We start from the raw sequence: 21,761 nt of genomic DNA, 5'->3' as shown, positions 1-21,761 counted from the left end.
ATGCACAGAAAAGGATACTTATTGTTATATATCTCAGATCAGAGTTGTAGTCAATGCCCCTAGTAATAAAGTAGGAAGAAACACAAATACAGTAAAAGCAGATGAATAGAATGCAAATTTATACATATATATATATATATATATATATATATAAAACAATAGAAAACGAACAACTGATTTAAACAAGTTACCCAATTAACCAGAAAAAAAGCTCAAAACTGAGCCCTGCTCCAGCAGTCTTCAAGTCAGACAAGTAATAAATGCACACTCCTGCTGCTAGGGTGCAGGGGAACCTTCTCCAAAAAAGATGGCCTGGGTCAGTGCTCAAGTTATACAAACAAAACTAGATTCAGCAGGCCTGAATCTTGTCTATGCTGCAGCAACAAGGCAAACCAATTTCAGAAAGAAACAGATCAAATAAGCAGTCACAATAAGCCTGTGACCAGAAATTCCCAGCTCAGAAGGGCAGAATCCAGCCTCCCACAACAGTGCAGACCACACCTTCTTAATGTAAAAAAAAAACTGGCCCAAAGCCCAAGTGCTTAAACCAGAACTAATACAGTTTAGAACAGACATTAAGCCTTCAATCAGCAACTCCCAACTCAGAAGGATGTAAGCTTCCTGTCCTGCCACAACAGTGCAAACCACAAACCTTCCTAATGTGAAACAACTGGTCTAAAATCCAAGTGCGTAATCTAAAGGCTTAGAATCACAGTTACAATTTAATCGGCTACTAACAAGCAGTAATAAATGTAGCAGAATAAATGCTATCGAGTACTTTTAAGAACAGGCAGCAAGAGCAAAATAAGTAATAAAGTAGGAAGAAATTCAAACACAGTAAGCAGATGAATAAAGTGCAAAAAATTATTTTTTTTCTCTCTGTATTAGGTAGATTAGGTAGAATGAGCTAAAGACACTAGACTGGGAAGAGTGTCACAGATCAAATATACAGTAGGGGTGGGCTTCATTTTGGCTTCTGTTCATACTGCTCAGCTGTCACTGATTTTGCCTCATATGTTTATCTTGTCCCAAGGTATTTATGAAGTTTCCTGTTTTGGAAAAGAAAGCACTCAATCTGGAATAAAACCTCCTGGTTTATTTTATTCAACTCTCTTTCTGTGGATTTATTTGCTATATTGTTGTTTTGGTTGGACTGCTTTATGGTGTGGCTGCCTTTATTGGGTGCTGCGTGTTGACCGGACCTTTGTGTTCATTTATTTATGGTAAATCACTGAGAATTGCAGTCAGTGAATAATGCCAGACAGAGTTTCATGCTTTGTATTGCTCAGAAAATGCATGTAATACTACTATAATTTCTCTTCCTTTTCTTTCTTTGATTTTGTAACTGGTATTCTGCACAAATCCAGAATGTATACAATTCATTCATCCATAGTTTTCGCCCTAAAGTTATCAATCAATCCACTGGTATACATGGATTTATTAGGTTTACATCTTTTTTATTGTTCTCTTTGCCAAGCACTATGCACATAAAAATATTAACCTGTTCGATCTTACTTTTGCTATCTTCCACTTGAATATAACTGTGTTTGTTTTTTTATTTATTGTCTGAGTTACTGATTGTGTTACATTCTGGTTACTTTGTAACAAAATCTTCTGTTGCAGACTACAGAAAACATGCCAACCCACTATAGAACTCGCCCCCACCCCTGAACACTGTCTGAAGGCAGGGCTGGATGACAAGGAATCAGAAGTAACTGAACAGTTGCTCAGCATATAGTAAACAGAAACACCAGCTTATTAAACTTAATAAATAAATATAGGTCCACTAAAGTAAAAACTGCATATTTTAGAATAAGAAAGCACATGTTACAAGATGATGGCATAATGATAACAAAACTGGATAGCAAAAAAACATTGCTCTTGATCTTTAAGGAAAGAACATTTTACCTAACACAAGGGTATCAAATGTTTCAGATTAAAATATGTACATCAATTTAAAAGTGTAGAAGTGAGGCATCAAAATTCAGTTCACAAATGTGCTTAGAAACCAATTTCCATGTTACAGATTCTTCTGGATCTAAAAAAAAGAAGTTTATCATAAGACTAACAAGTCGTCATACTGAAAGCAAACTAGTTGCAAGCAATCAGAAAAAAATAGCTGATTACCCAGACTGGTGATTGGAATTACAGATGTGTCAGGTGACTTTGGTTTTTGAGGCGCCTGAAGCTGCTGATCATAACCTGGAAAAAGAAATATATACCTTTTTAACCAAAAAAAATGCACAACTTAGCTTAGTTCCTTCCACATGAAGGATATACCACACAAAGTACTTTTCTCTGCATATTGTTCCTACTAAAGAATGCTATTTCTAAAAAAGCAAAAACAAGCAGAAGAAGGATACTTTTGTGCAGGAGACTGCAATGGTGCTCAAGCTCAGACAAGGTAAGATGTGAAATGTACTTTTGGCCAATCATTTAATGAACCTCAAGTCTTTTAGTGATTATTTCTGAAACTTTATACGTTACTCATCAGCAAAAGCCTTTGTAAACATTTCATTATCAAATTTTAGAATATACTACGAATATATTAAATATATTTTGCTTTTAAGCACAATCAACAAGATCATAAATTAGGATGCAAGATTCAAAACTTTCATTCAAGTCTGTGTTCTTCTAAGTATTCTGGAGTTTTGTTTAAAGTGACATTATTTAAACTCCAAATAACATGGCTGGCAATTAAATAAATCTTTATAAGTTATAGTCAAAATAAGGGCAGATATGACTATATAGTTCTGCATATGCCTGAAATTTATGAGACAACAGTGCACTATGCTTGAGGATTGTACATTATGTAAAATTAAAATGCGAGAATAAAAATTATGACCTATATACACAAAATACTCTTGTTTTGTTAAAAGTAGAACAAACAGACCATTTCTCTACCATGTACAAAATATTTTGCAGTATTTCCTCTGACACTGTTTGCTTTCTGCACTAAAATAAAATATGCAGGGGGAGTAAACCCATTAGATACTAGGGAACGCAATACTTCCTGTGAATCTGTTTGCTTTCTTTGGAAAAGTAAAATATGCAGGTGGAAAAAAACCTTTAGATATTTTGGAAATTATCTTGAAGTCGCTTTTTCTGTCTTTGGATAGCCTGACTACAATTTATGACCTTCTAATGGATTATGACATGTCCAGATACTGTAAGATGATTCCAACTTCTTTCTTAGTTTCAGTTTTAAACTTTCTTTGCATAAAATCCACAGTTTATTGTAGTTTACGACATTAGCTAAATGTTGACTAAAACTATATAAAATATTTACAAATTTAAGTTAAACAATTCATGTATCTTGACAGTAAAATATTATAGTATGTGATAAAAAAGGACATAGAATAACAGTTTTCAGGATTTTTTTCCAAGTTTTGCTTCATGACCCTTTGGCTATGTTCATATAAAGCATGAGTTAAAAAATATTATCAGAAAATGTTCCAGTGACACAGAATGGCAGTTATTAAAAAGATAACCATTTCTGATTCTCTTTCATGAGTTTTTGATCATAAAGATATGTTTTTGTGTGACTTTGACTGATATATGTAGTCCAGCCTTGGTGTTGAGTATTGCCCCTGTAGCCAAAACAATTCTATAATAATGCCACTTCCCACTATAACTGTGCCCAACATAAAAGCCAGCAGCTGAGGAATCCGTATCAAGATGTAGTTCATATGGAATGCACTTTTACTGTATGAGAGCTCTAACTCAAAGGCTCTAGAGAATGCATATTAGGAAGAAGTTAATATGGAATGCAATGTTTAGGTAGGAGAGCATTAGCACTACACTTCAAAAGGAATTCATAGGCAAGGTTGTCAGATATGCAATTTGCTATGCTAACATAGGAAGAGTTGTGTTTCTTTGTTTTAATGTGATTCATATTCATGTGCAAAATATATATGGTATTAAACTGCATTACACATATTTTGTATAATTATGAATTGCTCAGCTGAGCCATTTAAACAACTGCCCAGCGATGTATTCTACCAGCTTGTGCATATAAGCAGTGCAGGTATTTAGAAGAAAAAACATAGATATCCCCCTGCCCCAGATACACATAGAAAGGCATACAGACATATCAACTTGTACAGCTATGCAAAAAACACACAACATGCTCTTACGTGCACACTCACATACACACAAGTGCGTGTGGATAGACATGTTTGTGCATGCAAACGCACACACATACAAATGATCACACACACACACAAGCAGACAAGCACAGAGATACACACATTTAATGCTGAAGTAATTTACATGTAAGATCTTATCTATACAGGTACATATCATTTCAGCCACAAGACATCAAATGCACACAAACACACATATACATACATACTCTCACACTAAGCATATAGGCACATGCAGTCAATGTAAATGCTCTCACACTCACACACACACACACACACACACACACACACACACACACACACACACACACACACACACACACAGTACTTCACTGCTTATCTAGTTTAGCAAAATGATTAAGAGAAATCTGCTCTTCTTCTCTGATTCTCCCATCAGAATGCATAGGTGTATGCAGATAAATTACAGCTGTATCTTGCACACTGCTCTACACATTCCTTGCATAGTACAGATCTTCCTGACTTGCTGCACTATGAAAGAATCTCTGCAAAACAGTGCAGCAAGATGCTGAGGTCTAATTAACGTTGGCCATCTCTACGGACTACTGGTTTTACATGCAACTCTGAAAAATCGTTGATGCTCTGTGGACTACAGAAGCACTACTGAGCAGTAAGGTTTCTATGACTTTGGAACCTGTTATGTAGTAATGCAACATCTATTGTGTAGTTTCACATACTAAAATGTCTAAATTCTCCTGCTCATATGGGTGGGGCCAGTGATACTGGATGCAAATGAGGGATCATGGATTGTTTATACAGGAAAATACCCCAATGAGTTATTTTCTCTGCTTTTTATGCTATGAAAGAGGGGTAACTGCATAAAAGAAGTGTTACTGTCAAGAACATTCCTTTCATTTTGAAAATATGGCTGACAGATTGTCATTCTGACTCTGTGGTATGGTTAAAATGGCTCATTCCAGACAGGCTTTCTGTGCAAGCATAATGATATGTTTAATTGATTGCAATGTTACATGTAAATATTTTCTAAATTAGCTGTAACTGTTTAATTTAGGCACTTCGCAAAATATTGTTGGACTAAGCTTTCAGAAAAGTATCTCTAAGATATTCAGTCATACAATATGGTACTGTTATTATACCTTTCCAATCTGTGATGTCATTTTTTACTTGACACACAAAAGTTCCTTTAACACATCACAGGAGATTAACAACAGCATGCACAATGATGCAAAGTTCCCTAGATGGCATGTTGAAAGCTGGGTCTAAATTATTTAAAGTTATTGAAATCATGAACAAAATATACAAATAAACGGGTTTGGAAGGACTCTTCAGAAAGATAGGGATCCTCCTTTAAAGTTATAAAAGTCTAATTGCATGATTCTTTCAGGCTTTGAGAAAAAAATCTACTTTAAGGGCAGCAGTTCTAAAATCTGCTTTAAGGGCAATAGTTCTAAACAGCCATGGCATAATTCACATGGATGGTAACACAAATAGCTTTTCATAATTACAGGTGCAAAATGTTGAAAGCTAGTGATGTTATGAGCAAAACAATTATAAACAAGGTCATACATACATTTTCAGTTCACACTCATTTTGGATCAGCTCTTTAAAATGTCCATCTTAGAGACCACACTCCTAGTTATACAATTTGAGCCCTAACCATAATTTCACATTCACTCCACTGAGCAGAGTGGCGGAGGGGTGTTGACTATAACTCTGATCTGAGATATATAAGTATCCTGTTTTTTTGGCTTATTTATACTGATTATTGTTTCTAGCAATTTATATATAGCACTTTGTATTGCCTGCTGCATAGTGTTTAGTGCATTTTATTGCTATTAACTAATCTGCATGGGTAACTGATTTGTTTGCACTTAAAAGCATTCTGTAGAGTCTCTTTGCTCCTTCATCTGTTTAAAAACTTTCATTTTGTGGCTTTCTGTAGTGTTTACTGTCTAAAGAGTGTAGGCTAATAGCTTTAGTATTGGCCCTCACCCTCCCTCCTTGTTCATGTCTTGTTGTTATACTTGGTGGCTTTGCAGTTGCCCGCCCCTACTGTAAATTTGATCTGGGACACTCCTCCCAGTCTAGTGTCATTAGCTCATTCTACCTAATACAGAGAGAACATCTGAGAAGGCCTTCTGTTTCTCCTTTGTCCCTTTCAAAAAAATTGCTTGAATCTCCTTGTGTTCCGACTGTGCTTCTCAAACATTTTGGAAAGATAGAGTATATTTTACAGCATTTATTATAACTGCAATTGCCTTAATATTGCTAGAACTCAAGTGCTCTAGGTTGCACTGCATCTGAATTGTTGTGTGTTTTAGCTGCTTTTCTGTATATATAGACTTCTCTGTATATGTAGACTAGCTACTTATTCTGCTGTATTACTGCCTCTTAAATCGTTTTTCAGTTGTGTACTTGCCTTGCTTCATTTAAAAAGTTTTAAATTGCTAATTTTGTAGAGTTTTAATTGCATTTACTGTTTAGGACTACACACTCAAGTGTGTTAGTCTTCTCTGTATTATTGCATAGTTTAGTCTGTTTTAACAAAAAAAAAATACTATCTTGTTTGCTCGTTTCCCACCTTTCCTAGCCAGTCCATATCCCAGGCTTTGCTTGTCTCAGGACTTTATTTTCTGTGTTCAGGGCTATCCAGACCTTGCTGTGGTAGAGGGAAGTCCTACTGCTTACCAGTGGGAGTGGTGAGCATTGTACTGCCTATCTAATGTTAGAGGAGTGGTTTCCAGCTCTGAAATTGTAATTTCATTAGCCTTTTTGGGCTGATTTCTATCCCTTTCAACTTTCTGGCTTAATAATGCGTGTGTTTGCACATTTTTTCACATCGTGCAGCACTGTGAGGCTACAGTTAAACTATTCCAGGTGCCAGAAAGTCTGCTCTTCAGATTTTCCCTTGGAACTAGCGAGTTTCTCAGTAGTAGCACTAAAATCTGAACCCCTGTGACTAGCACTTGCTCTAGAACCTGCTGGAAAGCACTAGAAAGCCTGAAACTAATACAAGCATTCAACTCTCCTTGTCAATAAGGAGAAATTAATTGTAGGCACTAAACAGCCTATAACTGCAAAGTACCTTGCAAAGGTAAGGGAAAACAGCTTGTATACATATTTTACAAAAAAACACCTAAACAGGCATGTCCAAGGGTCAGCTTCCGGTGACTTCTCCTGTCCACCTGGTGAATCTGGGCATACTGGGGCAATGCGGCAACTGCCTCATGTACATAGACAATCCTCTCCTCCTACCACCAACACTACAACCTGCGAGAGATGCACTTACATAGCCAAACTGGAAGCAAAGCTCTCTCCGGCCAAGATTGTGCTAGACAGTCAAGAGGAGAAGGTTAACACCTGCACTACACCTCAAGCAACTCATAGCCCTTCAAAACCCACACCATCAACACCCACACATAGCAACACTAAACCCACATATGCGGAGGCCCTTAACATTAACCTGCCCAAGCAACAAGGACCTCTGAAGCTGAAACGCAAACACCAGTCACAACCAAAGTGACACATAGCTCATAACACCAGTGTGCCACCCAACAACAGCCCCTAAGGCAAGACAATGTACCCAACACTTTAGTCATAAGTGACTCTATAGTCAGGCACACTGATGTCCCACTCACTAGGCTGAACAAGGAGAAAATTACAGTCAGCTGCCTGTCAGGTTCCAGGATCTGCCACATAATGCATGCACTCAAATCACTCCACAATAAGTACAAATAGGGCTCTGTCATTGCCCATGCTGGAGTTGAGACATACCTCCCTGGACTACATGAAAAAAGACATGGAAGAGCTCTTGGATCATGTGGCCCAGGCAGGTATGACCCTAGCCCTGAGCAGCATCCTGCCTTCACCCAGAATGGTACCACAGTATAAGGACAAAATGATTGACTTCAACAATTGGCTAAGCTTCTGGTGTCATTCAAAGGGGATCCAGTATCTGTCTGCCTGGGAAGACATGATCGACAAACCACGATGCTTTGCCAGAGATGGTTTGCACCTGTCACCCTGGGATTCAGGTTACTGGCTAAAGCTCTTGCCACCCCTATAGTGCCTTTTTAAGCAAGGTTCAAAGGATAAAACCACCACCGTAACAGATACAAGCATGCAAAATCTGAAGGTAATGCTACTCAATGCTAGAAGTCTAAACCTCAAAATGCACTCTCTCGAGGCACTCCTAAAAATGGAGAACATCGATATCTGTGCAGTAACTGAGACCTGGTTCAAGGCTCCAGAGAGCACCCCTGCAATACCAGGCTACAACTCTTACCACACTTTTCGGCCAAAAAAACAAGACCGAAACACTAAAGGTGGAGGAGTGTCCATATTCACCAAGGATATTCACACCTCCAGGCTAGTTGCCCAATACAATGCATCTGAAATTCTCCCGGTGCAACTAACACTAGGTAAGACTGCAATCCAAACTGTAGCTTGCTACAGATCCCCCACCATGCCCCAAGATTCTCACTACACCTTTCTAAACATACTGGAAAATATCACGATACAACCAAACATCCTAATACTGGGTTATTTCAACTACCCTGCCATTAACTGGGAAAAGTACTCGGGTACCAACTCCTTTACCCAACGGTTCTTGGAATTCATAAATTCCAATGTCCTGGATCAACTAATCCATTGTCCCACCACGGCCTCCAATATCCTAGACCTGGTCATTACCAACATGGGAGATAGATGCTCCACACCAGTGGTAAACCCCTCATTGGTCAGGTCTGACCATAAGCAAATCACCCTTGACATCCACATCCCACCCCCACCCCTCCAGTAAGGAAACTTCCTTAAAAAACTTCTCCAAAGCCAACTTCATGCTACTTAAGTCAGAAGTGACAAACTTCATGACACTCATGCAGATGGGATCTGAAAGTTCGACTGCAGAATCCTACACTAAGGCACTGTACAAGCACATCTACTCGTGCATGAATCGTGCCATCCCAAATAGAACCAAGATGCTCTTTGCCAAAAAAGGAAGCCAATCTGGTGGTCCCCTGCTATAAACAAACTATACAACAGAAGGAAGAAACTGTTGCAGAAAAGAGGAAAATCCCAGGATGCAAAAAACTCCCTCACCAGCCTCAGTAGGAAGCTGAGATCCCTCATAAAATGATCAAAAGCTAGTTACGAAAATAAAATCGCCAAAGATTCTGAAGACAACCACAAGGCATTCTATAGTTATGTCAAGAATCTAAATGGCAATGCTCAGATCTGCTCTGAGCTACAACAGAATGGCATTAAATATACTGATCCCAAGGATATTGCCAATATCCTGGCAGATCGATTTAATGCCAACTTCGCCCCCTAAAGGGCCCATCTCAATACCAAAAGATTACTCAATTCCGGTAATCACGGCCATACAGGTAGAAACCGCACTCTCCAAAGCTAAGAATACAGTATCCATGGGACTAGATGACATCCCAGGCTGTGTACTACATGAACTATAAAATGAACTGGCACCTCACCTAAGTGTCATGTTTAATCATAGCCTCATCTCAGGCTTCATGCCCATTGAGTGGTGCAGAGCTACAGTTATCCCACTACACAAGGGGGGATCCACCTTGGATCCCGGGAACTACCGTCCCATCAGTCTGACAAGCCTGATCTGCAAGAGCATGGACGCATTATCATGGAACTTATAAACAATGACATTGGCAACCTTCAAACCCTGGACCCCACCCAGTTTGTGTTTGTGAAGAGCTGATCTTGTCTCCTGAATCTGACTGACTTCTTCGAATCAGTCTCCAGAGCTGTGGACGAGGGTAAGGTGGTCCACATAGCCTATCTGGACCTTGCCAAGGCCTTCAACACTATCCCCCACTCTGGAATCATAGATAAACTTACTAAGCTGGGCATAAATCCCTACGTCACTTGATGGGTTGCCAACTGGCTTACTGACAGAACCCAGACTGTGTGTGTGTGTGTGTGTGTGTGTGTGTGTGTGTGTGTGTGTGTGTGTGTGTGTGTGTGTGTGTGAGTGTGAGAGCATTTACATTGACTCCAAATCCAGCTCCAGAGAAGTGACAAGTGGAGTACCTCAGGGGTCAGTCCTGGGACCACTCTTGTTTGGCATCTACTACTCTGAAGTGCAGGACAACAATAAGGGACTCTGGCTAACAAAGTTCGCAGATGACTGCAAACTGGGAGCCATTATTGAATCCCCAAATGATGTGGATATTCTACAAAAGGGCCTTACAGAAACAGATGCCTGGTGCCAGAGCCATGGGCTCAATCTTAATGCCAAGAAATGTATAGTTATCCACTTTGGAAAAAAACATGTACCCATGAATTACCACATAGGTGGTAGTACACTAAACATCGAAAGTGTGATGAGAGATTTAGGGACACAGGTGGACAGTGGTCTCACTTTCGATAACCACATCGCCACAACAGTCAGAAGATCCTTCTATGTGGCACACCTCATCACTAAGGGATTTTCATCCAGAAAAAAGGAGGTCATTATCCCACTGTAGTCATCCCTCATTAGACCCATTATAGAGTATAATGCCCCGTTTAGTATGTACCTCACAAGACATCTGCAACAGTTGGAAAGGCCACAGAAATACCTCACTAAAAGAATAACAGGCCTAAAGCAGATGCCATATGCTGACCATCTAAAAAAACTCCAGCTATACTCTGTGGCATATCGTCTACTCAGAGGCAATCTCTGCTTAACATACAAGGCCATGTCAAACCCTGAGCTGTTGGTCATGCTCCACTTAAAGAAATCCCAATCTCTCAGAGCCACAAGCTCCAGGGATCTAAACCTTGTCATCACAATGAACAAAATATGCTGGAGGGATAGGTTCCTGACCCAGAGACTCCCCATCCTATGGAATAGACTGCCCATAGATGTCAAGCAGAGCGCCTCCTTGGCCCTCTTCAAAAGGAACCTTGATGATTGGATGGGAGATAGGAAATTCACTCGGGAGATCATGTTAGTCGCCCTGCTAGACAGGGGTCCAGAGAAGTAAATATTGTGGGAAGAAATATCCAGGGAATTGTTATGGCTAGGCTTGTATAGGCCCTAGGGCCGATAGCCTAGTACCAACCTTTGAACCTATAAATTAGCTTCCACCCAAAGTTGCCTAAAGGAAGTGGCATAATTCATAAAATGAAGTTCCATAAATTAAATACTGAATAATGGAGTTAAGAAATAGTGTAGTTTTAGCTACCTGTCATCAGGAAAAGCTCAAGTCAGTCCCACAGCACTACGAATTTGCTCATTTTAGAAGGATAAGTTTATCAGTGTAAATACCATTGCTCTGTTTAGCCAAAAATATATTTTTAGATGAGTGCATTTCATTTTGTTATTGTGTTTATGCAGTTCTAAACACATCAGCCATAACATTCTGGTACTGGGCTATTGAAAGTATAATTTGTTGAAAATGCTATAGAAAATACAGATGATTAAAAGGTTAACTTCAGTTAACAGTTGACTCCAACCTCTTTACTGCAAGAAATCTGGACAAAGCCTAAAATAATGGGGGCACAAAGACCCAAAAATAGGGACAGATTTTAAATATTGCTTTAGCAGACTTAAAAAGTTGATTGGTTATGTATTAGCATGCTTTTTCTGAATGATATAACTTCTGAAACTCAAATATGTGTCATTATTTAATGAATTCAGACCACTGTGATTTGCCTAAAAAATACTAATTTTGTTACTTACATATTATCACAACCACATTTGTTCCGTTGTGTAATTCATTATGTTTTCAAGACAGGGTTGTATGTGTTAAGTGTTACGGGCTGTGTAAACTCGTGTGGGAGATGACGAGGAATCACTTGGTACTTTCTTCGTTTAATTGGAAATTATGTTTTTCCTACAGGTTTTGAAACCACACTGGGTGCAAATAAACCAGTATATGTCAGTGCACTGTGGAACATGGGAAACATACACCCCCCATGAATTCATTAACAAATAGGATGTAAGAAAAGCAGATATACCAGTGCAGGTAGTGATTTAGAATTTGTTTTGACAGAAAAAAAATACACATCTAATTTTCACATGACACTTGTGAATTTTTTATTGAGGAATGAATATGTATTATCAGGGAGAGAACCTGTCAATTTATCATTGAGCTTAAGGACACCAGTGACATGGTTCCCCTAGTTACTAACTACATGTCATGGGATTGTGTGGTAAGATGACATTGAGCAGTGTTGGGTGGAAAAGTGTTTTTTTTTTCTATCAACATAATACTGATGATCACACATTATGAAATATGACACTTCTTAACTTCTGGAGTGATACTGTGACTATGAGCATTATCCCACTCACAGCACAAGACTGTGAAAATGCTTGGCTTTCCAGGATGAAAGGCTGTGTTATTTATTTATTGCATTTGTTTACTGGGAAATTCCACTGGGCCTGAAATGAGCCCATTTTTAGTGGAGGCCCGGGGAGAAAAGCTACACATGTAATTACATATAAAGAAAAAATATGCATAAGCAATACAGAGTATATAAGGTAGAGGTAGCACATTAAATAAAGTAATAACACACAAAACAATTTGGTAATAATATTACTTAAATTGATAATAACAGTGAATAATTATTTAAAATCATGGTACAAGTGTAGGAATAGAAGTTTTAAATATTAAGAAATGTTATTAGCAGAGAGAGGAAATTAGCTTAAAGGGTGAAAGGAGGCAGAAAGCTTAAAGTAGGGATAGCACATGCTAACGTGACAGCAGAAGGAGTTGATATGATAGAGAGAAGGGGAAGATAGACTAGTTGTAGACTGAGGAGGAGTAGGATCTTGGGAGGGGGTCAAGTTTGGGAGGGGGTCAGGATTTTTCCTGGCAGTATATATAGATGGCAGTCTCTTAGACAATCAATGTTTTTAGGAATTAGAATCAGTATTTATGTTGCCCATGAAAAGCAACTGAGAAGCACATACTTGTAATTACCGTTGTTGGAGTCAACTGTATATGCAAAATATCGGATCTATGTCAGGTCATCAACTTTTCATAAAGTCGAATTTCATATGTTCAAGACCATATGACTGGCTTTCTGAAAAGTATAATGACACAAAACAACAAAAAATCTACATTTTGCAGGGGGCAAACCCTGCACCCCCTGCATATTATATATACAAACTCCGACATTGCACTACTATTGAAATGTCGATCTTCTGAACGGGACCCACAAAATATCACACTGATGTATGTTTCCAACACATATGTGAAGCTAAGTCAATACAAAAGCTATTAGAAAATGTAAAATAGAGTACAAGGTTAAAGTCAATACAAATACATCACACATATGTAAAACAGGTCTTAGAACCCCTGTCAAAGGCAAAAAATAATACTTCTATAGAACCATGAAACCTGGGAGTGGGGAGCCTTGAGCAGCCTATCTGTCCCTGAAGGAGTGACCTCAGCACAAGAGCTTGTAGTAATTGGTTGTTTTGGACCATTTCCAGCTCTTTTGAAGTTCCCTGTTAGCTTTGCCGGTTAAACAAGGTTAAATTTTTTCTGGCTCCACCAAGTCTGCTCTTCAAATTTTCCCTTAAGTAAGCTCTACTCTTAGAATTATCAGTCTACTCGCTATATTATAAGCCTAGCACTTGTTCTCAAAACCTCACTTCTAAGTAAGCACTCTCAAACCAAAGTAAGCACTACATCCACCTACCACCCCTGTGAATACCCACTTCCCTTAAAGGCACAGCACTCCCTTATACTATTCTAGCATGTCGAGTGGTGGATCACTGGCATCCTCTTCGGTTAAGCTGGTTAATCTGGGAATCTTGAGACAATGCTACAATTGTCTCATGTACATAGACAACCCTCTCCTCCTCCCAATAAACACAAATACATGTGAGAGATGCAACTATATAGCCAAACTGGAGGTTGAACTCTCTCAACTCAGGACTGGCAAGACCAGACAGGAGGAGAAGGAAACCACACACACAGCAAACTCAGTCCCACATAGACCTACCACAATTGCAATCCAAACACATAATAACACAAAAACATACTCGGAGGCTCTAATAAAAAACTTACCAAAACAACAGAGGCTCCCAAAGCAGACACCCAAAAATCCACCACCTCAAAACATAACACATGAAACACATACTTCAATAAAGCAGTGTGTCAAACAATCACAACCCTTAAGGCCAAACACCATGCCTGATACACTAGTAATTGGTGACTCTATAGTCAGACACACTGACGTTCTGCTTACCAGGCTGAACAAGGAGAGGGTAACACTGAGCTGCCTGTCGGGAGCTAGGATCCGCCACATAACACATGCACTCAGGTCACTCCAAAGCAAGTACAAATATGACTCCGTCATTGTCCATACCGGCGTTAATGACCTGAGATGTACCTCCCTGGACTACATGAAAAGAGACATAGAGGAGCTCTCTGATTATGTAGCCCAGGCTGGTATGACCCTGACCCTGAGCAGCATCTTGCCCTCACCAAGAATGATGCCACAATACAAGGACAAGATGATCAGCTTTAATAATTGGCTCAATTACTGGTGTCATTCTAGGGGGATCCAATGTCTGTCTTCTTGGGATGACATGCTGGACAAGCCATGCTGCCATGAGGGACGGCTTGCACCTGTCACCACTGGGCTTCCGGATATTGGCTAAGGCTCTTGCCACCCCCATAGTGCCTTTTTAGGCAAGGCTCAAAAGACAAACCCACTTCCTTAGAAAACAAAAATGGAAAAAAATTAAGGGTAATGCTGCTCAACTCCAGAAGTCTAAATCTCAAGATGCAGGCTCTCGAAGCACTCCTCAGTATGGACAGCATCGATGTCTGTGCAGTAACTGAAACCTGGTTCAAGGCTCCTGAGAGCACCTCAGCTCTACCATGCTATACCTCGTATCATGCATTTCGGCCCCAGAACTCGGGCCGAACCACAAAGGGAGGGGGAGTGTCCATATTCATCAAGGACACCCACACCTACAGCTTAGTGACAACACATGAAGCATCGGAGACCATCCAGGTGCTACTAACCATAGGAAAAACTGCTATACAACTGGTAGCATGTTACAGACCACCCTCCCAATCTCAGGAACCCCATTCAGCCCTTCTGAAGACATTGGAGGATATGAATGTCTCACCTAATACCATCATATTGGGAGACTTCAACTACCCTAACATAGACTGGGTGCATTATTCTAGCCCTAACACCCTAGCCCAAAGGTTCCTGGAATTCATTAACTCAAATGCAATAGAACAGCTAGTCACCTCTCCCACAAGGGGAGAAAATATACTAGACCTGATCATCACAAACATGGGGACAAAATGCTCCACACCGGAAGTATACCCCTCACTAGTGAGATCTGACCACACACTAATCATCCTGGATATTCATATCCCACCTCCACTCCCAGCACAAAAGACTACAGTGAGAAACTTCTCAAAGGCCGACTTTACACTTCTCAAGACTGAGATGGTATCCTTTAAGCCCTCTGGGCCAGTGGAAACCACATCCCACAATGCTGAATCCTTCACAAATGCTTTCTACGGACATCTCCAAGAATGCATGGATCATGCAATCCCAAATAAAACCAAGACCCTCTCCACCAAAGGCAGGCGTCCTGTCTGGTGGACCCCAGCCATAAACAAACTGTATAACAAAAGAAGGAAGCTACTGCAAGACAGAGCAAAATCCCATAAAGGGAAGGCATCTCGGACCAGCACTAGCAAAAAACTACATTCACTCATAAAAACATCCAAGGCCAACTTTGAGAGAAAAATCACTAAGGACACTAAAGATAACCATAAGGCCTTCTTCAGCTATGTTAGAAACCTGGGCGGAAACCCTCAGATATGCTCAGAGTTAGTTCATAACGACAAAAAATACACTGAACCCACAGATACTGCCAACATAGTGGCAGACAGGTTCAATGCAAACTTCTCCCCTCCCTCACCCCCCAAAAGAAGAAATAGTTATCCCAGCTGAATGTACCCTCCCTGTCATCTCAGATGTCCAGTTGAGAGCCGCTCTCAGCAAAGCTAAAAACACAGCATCTATGGGGCCTGACGGTATCCCGGGTTGCGTGCTACGTAATCTCCAAGAGGCGCTAAACCCGCACTTAAAAATGCTGTTTAACCTTAGCCTTACTACAGGATATGTACCTGAACACTGGCGTACAGCAACAGTGGTCCCACTCCACAAAGGAGGCTCCTCTACAGACCCTGGAAACTACCGCCCCATAAGCTTAACCAGCCTGGTCTGCAAAGCTATGGTAAGAATCATTATGGAACTCATAAACAGAGACATCGGGGACCTACAGACACTTGATCCTACCCAGTTCGGCTTTGTAAAGGGAAGATCCTGCCTTTTGAACCTGGATGACTTTTTTGAAACAGTCACTAGAGCCACTGATGAGGGCAAAGCAGTCCATACAGCCTACCTGGACTTGGCTAAAGCCTTCGACACAATACCCCACTCAGGCATCATAGACAAGCTCAACAGCTTAAATGTAAACCCATATGTCACAAGATGGGTTGCAAATTGGCTACAGGACAGAACCCATAAAGTCAAAATCACTGGAGCTATGTCAGACTCAAAGCCAGTCACAAGTGGTGTCCCACAGGGCTCTGTCCTGGGACCCTATTGTTCGGCATTTATTTCTCAGATGTGAAAGCAAACACAGGAGGGTTGTGGCTGACAAAGTTCGCAGATGACTGCAAACTAGGTGCCATAGTCGATACACCAGCTGACACATGCATCCTACAGAAAGGGCTTAGTGAGACGGACAACTGGTGCCGAAGTCATGGCCTTAAACTAAATGCTAAAAAATGTATAGTCATCCCCTTTGGGAAAAACAAAGTACCCACAAATTATCACATAGGCAGTAACCCATTGAGTACGGAAAAAGTAATCAGAGACCTGGGGATCCAAGTTGACAGTGACCTCTCTTTCGACACCCACGTTGCCAAAGTGGTTAGAAAGACCTTCTACCTTGCCCACCTTATCATGAAGGGATTCACATCCAGATCAAAGGAGGTCATTGTATCCCTATACTCCTCCCTTATCAGGCCCATGATTGAGTACAATGCCCCATTTGGTATGTACCTCACCCGGCACCTGCAGCAGCTGGAGAGACCCCAAAAGTACCTCACCAAGAGGATCAAGGGTCTCCAACATATGTCATATGCTGCCAGACTAAAGAAACTCCAGCTCTATTCAGTAGCATACCGCCTACTCAGAGGTGATCTATGCCTGACGTACAAGGCCATGTCCAATCAGGAATAGATGGACATGCTCCATCTCAAAAAAAATCCAAATCCATCAGAACCACGAGAGCTAAAGATCTAAACCTCAGCACAAATATGAATAGGACATGCTGGAGGGACAGATTCATAACTCAGAGGCTTCCCACACTCTGGAACAGGATCCCAGTTCATGTTAGACAGAGCCCCTCACTGACTCTCTTCAAGAGAAATCTTGATGAGTGGATGGGAGATCGTAGGTTTTCCCCGGGGGTCACCTCTGTGTCACTACTAGAAAGAGGCACAGTAAACTAAATCTATACTTTTGTACCATTACATGGGGTGGTGAAAGCCACATACAGTATGGCTAGGCTTATAAATGCCCTAGGGCAGATAGCCTAGTACTAAACTATGAAACTATAACGGGCTATATTCTGATCGATGCTAGTTATGCACTACCCGAGACTCTACTTAAACTCTTCAAACTCAGCTTTGTGTGTAATGCCTAGAGACCAGCTACTGTGAATCCCCTACACATTGGTGGGCTCTCTACAAACTCTGATAATTATAAGCCTATCAGCCTTTCTTGCCTTATATGCAAATCTGTGGAATGTACCATAGCAGAACTCATTTATGCAGACATAGGCAATTTAACTGATCTAGACCCCAATCAGTTTAGTTTTGTGAAGGGCAGATACTGTTTCCTGAACCTTGTAAGCTTCTTTGAAAAGGTTACCAAGGTTGTGAATAGAAATCTTTATCCTGACCTGACCAAGGCTTTTGACACAAGCCTCCCATGCTGGTATTACAGAAAAATTACATAAACGTAATGTAAACCCCTCCATTGTTCAATAGATTGCAGACTGACAATCAAATGGATTTCACGCTGTGAAGGTTTCCTATATATTCTTAGAAAATAAATTTGTATCTAGTGGGGCACCAGAGGTCAGTGCTCGGCCCTCGCCTGTTTGGCATTTATTTTACAAAGATCCAAGCCAGTATCCCAGAAGCATGGTTCACCACGTTTGCTGCCTGACTGCAATCTTAACACTGTTATCCACTTATCCACTATATTAAACAGGTCCAGCAAGTAATGGAATATGCATACACCTGGTGCATTGAAAACAGCTTTAAGCTACATGCAAAAAAGTGCAGCTTTATAGCATTTGACAACAAAAGCTGTTCCGACCTCATTTAATATCCATGGTACTCCTCTTCAGACACATGTGGTGATAACAGACCTAAATACCAATGTGGGTAACTCATTCTCATTCGATCATCATGCTTCTGTCACAGTCAGGAAATCATTCTGTTTAGCCCAGATGATTTCCCAGCGAATATTTTCAAGATTCAAAGAAGCAATCCTACCACTGTACTCTTCCCTTATAAGACCCATCACTGAACACAATGTCCATTTGGTATATACATATGCAAACATATTGCTCAATAGGAAAAGCCCCAAATATTTCTAACCAAGAAAATGAAAAGACTTAAATCCTAACTCTCCTTATATTCAGCCACCTCCCAGCTGCTTTAGGGTGACCTGCAGCTCACTTATCAAGCCATGAAGGCTCCAGTCTTATATGGTTTAGAAAGCGAGAGGTGGGTTTAAAGTTCAGTAGCGTGAAGGAAGTTTTAAGTTTACGGAGCAATTGGAGAATTTAGTTTCATGGAGGGGAGAAGTTTTATGTTAAGGGAGTGGGATGAGAGTTCTAGAATTAGGGAGTGTTTGGGGAATATAAGTTTAGGGATGGAGGTTGGAGTTTTAGGTTTAAGGCATGATTGGGAGTTTAGGGTTAGGGGGGGAGTGGAGCTATAGGATTAGGGATTGAGGAGTCAGGTTGTGAACCGGGTGGAAGTTTTAAGATTAGGATTAGGTTATGGTAGAGCTATGTAATTTATAAGATATGGTGTTGGGAGAGTTATGTAGAAATGCAAGATCAGGCTAGAGGAAGTTTGAGCACTTGCTTCTTCAAGCAAGTGGCTGTGAGCAGGTAACCCATGAACTACTGCTTTGCCCAATGTACTAATCATAGGAGACTTAATTGTGAGGCACACTGTTGTCCCACTCATTAGGATGAACAAGGAGAAGGTGACAGTCAGTTGTCTATCAGGTGCCAGGATCCGCCACATAACATATGCACTCAGGTCACTCCACAAGTACAAATATGACTCAGTCATTGTCCATGTGGGTGTGAATGACCTGAGATGCACCTCCCAGGACTACATGAAAAGAGATGTGATGGAACTCTTAGATTATGTGACCCAGGCAGGTATGATCCTAGCCCTGAGCAGTATTCTACCGTCACCCAGAATAATACCACAGTAAGAGTAGAAAATGATTGACTTCAACAATTGGCTAAGTTTCTGGTGTCATTCTAAAGGGATCCAGTATCTGTCTGCCTGAGACGACATGATCGACAGACCTTGACGCTTTGCCAGAGACGGCCTCCATCTGTCACCCTGGGATTCCAGGTAGTGGCTAAGGCTCTTGCCACCCCTATATTGCCTTTTTAGACAGTGTTCCAAAGACCAAAATTCCACTGTAACAGCTACAAACAAATGCAATCTGAGGGTTATACTGCTCAATGCTAGAAGTCTAAATCTCAAGATGCACTCGCTTGAAGCTCTTCTCAAAATGGAGAATGCCGACATCTGAGCTGTAACAGAGACCTTTTTTAAAGAGGCAGAAAGCACCCCCACGCTCCCAAGCTACAACTCATTCCATACCTTTCGGCTCCGGAATGCTTCCAGAAGTTCCAAAGGCGGTGGTGTCTCCATATTCTTAAAGGATACGCACACCTCTAGACTGGTAGCCCAGCATAATGCATCCAAGATATTTCAGGTACAACTAACACTGGGTAAGAGGGCAATATAAGTCATAGCCTGCTACAGAACCCCAAACATGTCCCTAGACTCACATGCCTACTCCCTAAGCATCCTGAAATCTATCAAGGTCCAACCCAATACTCTCATACTGGGTGACTTCAACTACCCTTCCATCAACTGGGAAAACTATTCAAGTACCAATGTACAGGCCCAACTCTTTCTGGAATTTATCAGTTCGAATGCCCTGGACCAGCTCATTCTGACCCCCACTATAGAAAGCAATATCCTTGACCTGGTTATCACCAACATGGGAGACCATTGATCCACACCTATAGTCAGTTCCTCCCTGGTTAAATCTGACCATAAACTGATCACCATGGAAATCTCCATCTCACCTACACCCCCCCGGTAAGGTGACCACCCTGAAAAACTTCTCTAAAGCCGACTTTGGGCTCCTAAAAGCAGAAGTGGCTAACTTCTTGGCATCCATACCAATAGAAAATAGCTGTATGACTGCCAAATCATACACCAATTCACTGTACGAGCATGTACACAAATGCATGGACCTTGCCATACCAAATAGAACTAAGATGATCTCCTCCAAGAAAAGGAAACCAATCTGGTGGTCCCCAGCCATCAATAAACTCTACAACAGAAGGAAGAAACTGTTGCAGAAAAAAATGAAGTCACAAGACTGGTAAACCTCCCTTATCAGTCTCAACAAAAAGCTGAGATCCCTTATCAAATTCTCTAAAGCCAGCTATGAAGGCAGAATTGCGGCTGACACCAATAGCTATATCAAAAACTTCAAAGGCAATACCCAGATTTGCTCTGAGTTATTACACAATGGCACCTCCTGCACTGAGCCAACAAATATAGCCAACATACTGGCTGACAGACTCAGTGCCAACTTTACCCCCCCAAGGGCCCTATCACAATACCAGATGAAAGCCTGGTACCCACCATTTCTGTGGCACAGGAAAAAGCTGCATTGTCCACAGCTAAGAATACAGCATCCATGGGACCTGATAATATCCCTGGCTGTGTCCTACATGAGCTACAAAACGAACTGGCACTACATCTGTGTGCCCTGTTCAATCACAGCCTTACCTCAGGCTATGTCCCTAACGACTGGGGCACTGCTACAGTCATCCCACTCCATAAAGGGGGAGCAACTACAGACCCTGGGAACTATTGCCCCATTAGCCTGACAAGCCTGTTATGCAAAGATATGGAGCGCATCATCATGGACCTGCTTAGCAAAGATATAGGCAATCTTCAAACTCTTGATACTACACAGTTTGGCTTTGCCAAGGGGAGATCCTGCCTGCTGAACCTGGTTGACTTCTTCGAGGCAGTCACCAAGGCTGTGGATGAGGGTATGGCAGTGCATACAGCCTACCTCAACCTGGCCAAGGCCTTTGATACCATACCCCACTCAGGTATCATTGATAAACTCACCAAACTAGGCATCAATCCTTACATCACTAGGTGGGTTGCAAATTGGCTCAGAGACAGGACCCGCAGAGTGAAAGTTGGGGATTCCAAGTCAGACTGTTGATCAGTCACGAGTGGAGTCCCACAGGGCTCGGTTGTGGAC

General features: G+C 41.0%; 1 protein-coding gene across 44 annotated transcripts in view; it reads right to left on the bottom strand.

Moving 5' to 3' along the window:
• The window catches only part of LOC122801915 (ABI family member 3 binding protein), a 3,486,228-nt gene that overhangs the window by 1,127,105 nt on the left and 2,337,362 nt on the right, over positions 1-21,761 (bottom strand). For 42 of the 44 annotated variants that reach the window (XM_044071601.1, XM_044071602.1, XM_044071604.1 and 39 more), the window contains one exon: positions 2,128-2,202. The exons of the other annotated variants lie outside the window; for them this stretch is intronic. In XM_044071601.1, the coding sequence (XP_043927536.1) occupies positions 2,128-2,202 (75 nt within the window). The remainder of the gene's footprint in view (positions 1-2,127; positions 2,203-21,761) is intronic. 44 annotated transcript variants of the gene reach the window in all.

Source organism: Protopterus annectens, chromosome 5.part0, assembly GCF_019279795.1.
Source record: "Protopterus annectens isolate FY-2018-M chromosome 5.part0, PAN1.0, whole genome shotgun sequence".
Lineage (NCBI taxonomy): Eukaryota > Metazoa > Chordata > Ceratodontiformes > Protopteridae > Protopterus > Protopterus annectens.
This window is presented reverse-complemented; position numbering and strand designations above follow the sequence as displayed.